This window comes from Chinchilla lanigera, unplaced genomic scaffold (genome assembly GCF_000276665.1).
Source record: "Chinchilla lanigera isolate Chin_1 unplaced genomic scaffold, ChiLan1.0 scaffold00131, whole genome shotgun sequence".
In the NCBI taxonomy this organism is placed as follows: domain Eukaryota; kingdom Metazoa; phylum Chordata; class Mammalia; order Rodentia; family Chinchillidae; genus Chinchilla; species Chinchilla lanigera.
In genome coordinates, this window is record NW_004955532.1 from 1,460,207 (window position 1) to 1,466,845 (window position 6,639).

The following is a 6,639-nucleotide window of genomic DNA, read 5'->3' on the forward strand; positions in this document are numbered from 1 at the left end:
AAAAACCAAAAAAAAAAAAAAAAAAAAAAAAAAAATGTATGACAATCTTGAGTTCCATGACATCCCTTCTCTGGAATGAGGTGTATTTGAGTGCCAGCATTGGTGTCCCCCACTGTGTGGCCCTGGATGAATTATCTGCCTTCCAGGCTAGCCTACCTGGTGGCCCCAAGTCTTTTGTGACAGATAAATGAAGGGAGTTTACCTCTTTAAGGGAGAGGAGTCAGTTTCCCCAATAGGAATTTTGAATTACTCCTCCAGCCTACCATGCAGTCCTGGCCAGGCCAGTGGTTAGCTGCAGATCACTTGTGGGTTAGGTATGACAAAAGCACTCATAATGAATACTTGTGTCTCTTCTAGGTATCAGCGGCTGGGAAGGAGGCCCTGCCATCTTGGCTGCACTGGGACCCACAGAGCCACACCCTAGAGGGTCTCCCCCTTGACACCGATAAGGGTGTGCACTATATCTCAGTGAGTGCCGCACGTTTAGGGGCCAACGGGAGCCACATCCCCCAGACCTCCAGTGTGTTTTCCATTGAGGTCTACCCTGAAGACCACAGTGAACCGCAGTCCATACGGGCAGCCTCACCAGACCCTGGTGAGCTCTTGTCATCTGCCTGTGCTGCTGACGAGCCAGTGACTGTCCTGACAGTGATTCTGGATGCTGACCTCACCAAAATGACCCCAAAGCAAAGGACCGACCTCCTCCACAGGATGCAGGGCTTCTCAGAAGTGGAGGTTCACAGCATGAAGCTGGTGCCGGTGGTGAACAACAGGCTGTTCGACATGTCAGCCTTCATGGCTGGCCCAGGAAATGCAAAGAAGGTGGTGGAGAACGGGGCTCTGCTCTCCTGGAAGCTGGGCTGCTCCCTGAACCAGAATAACGTGCCTGACATCCGTGGTGTGGAGGTCCCTGCCAGGGAGGGTGCTATGTCTTCCCAGCTTGGCTACCCAGTGGTGGGGTGGCACATCGCCAATAAGAAGCCCCCTCTCCCCAAACGAATCCGAAGGCAGATCCATGCCACACCCACGCCTGTCACAGCCATTGGACCCCCAACCACAGCCATCCAGGAGCCGCCATCCAGGATAGTGCCCACTCCCACATCTCCAGCCATTGCTCCTCCAACAGAGACCATGATTCCTCCGGTCAGGGACCCTGTTCCTGGGAAGCCCACGGTCACTATTCGGACTCGAGGTGCCATTATTCAGACCCCAACCCTAGGCCCTATCCAGCCTACTCGGGTGTCAGAAGCTGGCACCATGGTTCCTGGACAGATTCGCCCAACGATGACCATTCCTGGCCATGTGGAGCCCACAGCAGTTGCCACTCCTCCCACAACCACCACGAAGAAGCCACGAGTATCCACGCCAAAACCAGCAACGCCTTCAACTGATTCCTCGACCGGTACAACTCGCAGGCCAACCAAGAAACCACGGACGCCCCGGCCAGGGCCCCGAGTTACCACCAAAGCTCCCATCACCAGATTAGAAACAGCCTCCCCACCTACTCGCATCCGCACCACCACCAGCGGAGTGCCCCGTGGGGGTGAGCCTAACCAGCGCCCCGAGCTCAAGAACCACATCGACAGGGTGGATGCCTGGGTGGGCACGTACTTTGAGGTGAAGATCCCGTCAGACACCTTCTATGACAACGAGGATACCACCACTGACAAACTGAAGCTGACTCTGAAGCTGCGGGAGCAGCAGCTGATAGGCGAGAAGTCCTGGGTGCAGTTTAATAGCAACAGCCAGCTCATGTATGGCCTGCCTGACAGCAGCCACGTGGGCAAACATGAGTATTTCATGCACGCCACAGACAAAGGGGGCCTCTCAGCTGTAGATGCCTTCGAGATCCATGTCCATAAGCGCCCTCAAGGGGACAAGGCTCCTGCAAGGTTCAAGGCCAGATTTGCAGGTGACCCAGCACCAGTGGTGAATGACATCCACAAGAAGATTGCCTTGGTGAAGAAGCTGGCCTTCGCCTTTGGGGACCGAAACTGCAGCACCATCACCCTGCAGAATATCACCCAGGGCTCCATCCTGGTGGAGTGGACCAACAATACACTGCCCCTGGAGCCCTGCCCCAAAGAGCAGGTTGTAGCGCTGAGCAGGAGGATCGCCGAAGACAACGGGAAGCCCCGGCCTGCTTTCTCCAACGCCCTGGAGCCCGACTTCAAGGCCATGAGCATCGCTGTGACCGGCTCTGGCAGTTGTCGCCACTTACAGTTTATCCCCGTCGCGCCACCCAGGAGGGTGTCCTCAGAGGCGCCACCCACAGAGGTACCAGACCGGGACCCCGAGAAGACCAGCGAGGACGATGTGTATCTGCACACAGTCATCCCAGCTGTAGTGGTGGCCGCCATCCTGCTCATTGCTGGCATCATTGCCATGATCTGCTACCGCAAGAAGCGGAAGGGCAAGCTCACCCTCGAGGACCAGGCCACCTTCATCAAGAAGGGGGTGCCTATCATCTTCGCTGACGAGCTGGATGACTCCAAGCCCCCCCCCTCCTCCAGCATGCCGCTCATCTTGCAGGAGGAGAAGGCTCCCCTCCCCCCTCCCGAATACCCCAACCAGAGCGTGCCGGAGACCACTCCCCTGAACCAGGACACCATGGGAGAATACACGCCCCTGCGGGATGAGGACCCCAACGCTCCTCCCTACCAGCCCCCGCCACCCTTCACAGCCCCCATGGAGGGCAAGGGTTCCCGTCCCAAGAACATGACCCCATACCGGTCACCTCCTCCCTACGTCCCCCCTTAACCCACAAGCGCCTGGGTGGAGGCAGGGGTAGGGCAGGGGCCTGGAGACACCTCGGTGTTGTCTGTGGAGACCGGTGGCCTGCAGATCATCGCCTGCCGGTGGCCAGCACCTGACCTAGCACACAACGGACACACAGGGCCTAGACAAGCCCACCCTCTGGTCCTCCCAACCCCCAAAGCAGCTGGAGAGACTTTGGGGACTTTTTTATTTTTATTTTTGCCTAACAGCTTTTTGTTTGTTCATAGAGAATTCTTCGCTGCGTTTTGATGGCTGGCTCTGGAAGTGCTGTTTGAGCAGAGTAGACTGAGGGAGCGAGGAACCGTGGATGAACTCGCGGGCGGCTGGGCGGCCCCCAGCGCACTGCGTTTTGCCTTTAACACTAACTGTACTGTTTTTTTCTATTCACGTGTGTCTAGCTGCAGGATGTAACATGGAAAACAGTAGCTAAAGATTAAATTCAAGGGACTTTCAGAAGTTACGGTTAAGTTTTTACATTTAATCTGCTGTTTACCTAAACTTGTATGTATAATTTTTGGGTGGGTATGGGGAATTGCTTTGCTAAAAATAAGCTCCCAGGGTGTTTCAAACTTAGAGAAGACCAAGGGACAGTATTTTTTATCAAAGGAATCCTATTTTTTCACACTATGTCAACTTGGTTGCTCTGATACTCCAGAGCCTGACTGGGGGCCTCCGGGCCCTGGCTTGGGGGCCAGGGCCATGGTGCTGGGCTTGCTCTCCCGCTGTTGCCAGGGGCTGGAAGCTGGAGGGGCCTCTCGGGTCATGGGCATCCCCACCTCCACCCGTGCACACCAGTGGCCCGCCACCAGGGGGTCTTCATTTCCATGGAGCAGGGACTCCCAGAGGCAGCGGTGGCCGCAGCCCCCAACCTAGGTGCTCCAGGGTGGACCAGCTGCTCTTGGGGGTACCTGGGAGGTCGAAGAACTCGACCACATCAGCTTAGTTTTTTTCTTCGTGTGTTTTTTTCCCCTTCTAAAAGAAATACCATGTTTTTTTTGAAACACTCAGTGGGGGACATTTTGGTGAAGATGCAATATTTTTATGTCATGTGATGCTCTTTTCTCACTTGACCTTGGCCGCTTTGTCCCAACAGCCCACAGCCCCGCCCCGCCCCGCCCCGTCTCTTCTCTGGCGCTCCAGTCCCAGGCCTCGGGCCTGCACGGCTGGAAAAGGTCTGGCAGCTGGGTGGGAGTGCCAGCAATAGTTCATAGTAAAAACCTGTGGGCTCTCAAAGCTAATTTTTTACTAAAGTTTTTATACAACCTCCAATTGTTTTATTAAAAAAGATTAAAAATGGTGATGCTTACAGCAGTTTGTAAAAGCTCTTAGTGTCGATTCCATGGAACTGACAGCTTTGCTCATTCTGATCTCCCCTCTTCTTTTCCTAATGGTTTAAATTCTGGAATTACACTGGGACTTCTTTTGCCTTTTTTAGCGTAACATCCGTCCGTCCATCTGCATCTCTGTCCCATGACTCAGGGGTGCCCACTCTGCTTCCATTCGCCTCCTCTGGAAAAACCATCTTGAGCATGACTTTTCTTGATGTCTGAGTTATTCCCTGTAACTTTTAGGGAGGAATGCCTTTCGCAATAATGTATCCCTTCCCTACTGGAGGGTGGGCGGGTGGACCTGGGCTCCCTTTGCACATGGAGCAGCTACTTCTAAGCCATATTGAGTGTTTCGCAGAGGACTGTGTGCTGCCTCAGGAGGGAGGGACCAGCAGGAGGGCAGGGGCTCCATTCTGCTCTTCTCCCCCGCCTGTCCCACGGGGCCACCCTTTTCCCCTGCCCCACCCCCAGCTGGGTACTCAGTGGACAGTGCTCCTGTGCAAGGGGCTCAGTGCTGGTGACCAGGCCTCTTTCCTTTAAGCCCTGTCCTTTCCGGAGTTTTCCTGACTTCCCAGAGCAGGAGCACAAGTAGGATCTGACCTGGTGAGATTATTTCTGATGACTTGTCAAAAAACAAATAATTCCCAGTGTTCCAGGTGAGGGCTTTGAAAGGCCTTCCAATAGCTCTGTTGCCCCTAGCAACCCCACCGTTGGGCATCGCCAGGAGAGACCAGAGAATGGCCTGTTGCCATAGCAACTGGAGGCAATGGGCAGTGAACAGAATAGCAACAGCAACAATGCCCTTGCAGACGGCCTCCTGCCTGAGCGCTGGGCTGGAGATGGCCTTTGGACTCTGAGACGGAGAGCCAATCTCACATTCAAGTGTTCACCAACCACTGACGTGTTTTTGTTTTCTTCTATATGATTTTAAGATGTGTTTTCTGCATTCTGTATAGAAACATATCAAACTAAATAAAAGCAGTGTCTTTATTACAATGCCACTGCCTCCGAGCATCTATTTCCCTTCCCTGCCTTCTGTAGGTGCCTAGACTTGAGTGGTGGGAGGGCCATGTGACGGGAGAGGACCGGGTGGCCCTCATAGAAGCCCTAACCATTCTGTAACTGGAAGGGCTGGGTTTGTGCTCCAGCATCTGAGTATGTAAGCTCTCCCCTTAGCCAACTAAGAAAAACTTCCTTGCTCCTCAGTTTCCCCATTTGCAAGGGGTTGTGGGCGGCAGAGAACCCAGTGAGGTTGGGTGCGGTAGAGGTGGTGGGAAAGGTGCTGTCACGTGCTTCTGCCCTGGAGCGGGGCATCTCCTGGGCAAGGGTCCTTCAGTTTGGGCCCCTGTGAAGTGGGGCTGCAGTTCCATCCCAGCTCCCGCTTCCACTGTCTGGCCCCTCCTGGTGATCCAGCTCAAGGCAGCTTTAGTGTTGGCCTTGGGGCAGAGTTTAGTTTCTAGCCTGGCTGCTTGGCCCTTGGACCTGTAGGTCCTGGGTGCTCATACCCCGTTCCCTGGCCTGCCTGGGGTGGTCAGGATATCTGGGTAGGCAGAGCATGATTCAGTGCCCAGAAAGGGCTTGTCCTGAGACACTGCTCAGCACGTGGGAGGCAGACATGCAGCAGCTGTGTCTCCAGGGGGCCATTTGTCACAGGAAAATTGGTAGTTCTTTTGGGACTCATCTCTGCCCCACCATCCCTCAACACCTCCCTCTTGCAGCCTCTAGACTGCTTCCTTTGCCCACAGCCTTTGAGACCCAGAGAAAACTGGTTCCATGTAGAGTTCAGTTAGTGGAGACTGGCTGCAGGTCAAAAAACTACTTAGCCAGGCAGGGTAGCACACGCCTGTAGTCCCACCACTTGGGAGGCTGAGGCAGGAGGATCACTGCAAATTTAAGGCCACCCTGGGCTACATAGTTTAAAGGCAGTCTGAATTATGTAATGAGGCCCTGTACTAAAAAACAGCAAAAAACTACTTCTTGGAGTTAGGACCTGTTTGTAGCACGCTGAGGTACCACAAAAGTACCAGTATGTTTGCATGGGTACATACCTCAACTCCAAGGCATAGTAGCAGGGACCCAGGAAATAACCTTGCCCCTTGCTCTCTTGACTTCTGGGAATTCTTTTATTTATTATTTTGCTTTTGTCTTTATGAGACAGGGTCTTGCTATGTAGTTCTGACTGGCCTTTAGCGCACTTTGTAGCCCAGGCTGGTCTCAAACTCAAAATGATCCTCCTGCCTCAGCCTTCTCAGTGCTGGGACTACAGGCGTGCACCACCACATCCAGCTGATGTCTGGAAGTTCTGCTTAACATCTAACTCATGTGCTGAACTTGAGTAAGGAAATACCTGGTCTCAGCAGAGAACTGGAAAGCCTGCAGGGCTGTCTCTACCCTGCCTTACTTCCCTTGGGGGTTGGAAAATATTTGGTCTGGAAGATCCCTGCTCCCAACCAGTCATGCCAAATTTCTGTAATTCTTTTGATGAAGGTGGCTGCATATGCTTGGGTTTTTTTTTTTTTTTTTTTTTTTTTTT

The 6,639-nt window shown here is 53.6% G+C and overlaps 1 protein-coding gene across 1 annotated transcript in view; it reads left to right on the forward strand.

The window, feature by feature from the left end:
• The window catches only part of Dag1 (dystroglycan 1 (dystrophin-associated glycoprotein 1)), a gene marked incomplete at its 5' end in the record, with an annotated part of 18,758 nt that extends 13,654 nt beyond the window's left edge, over window positions 1–5,104 (forward strand). The window contains 1 exon segment of the mRNA XM_005410205.2: window positions 358–5,104. Coding sequence (XP_005410262.1) covers window positions 358–2,760 — 2,403 coding nt within the window. The 3' untranslated portion in view covers window positions 2,761–5,104.
• Between the last annotated feature and the right edge of the window lie 1,535 nt (window positions 5,105–6,639).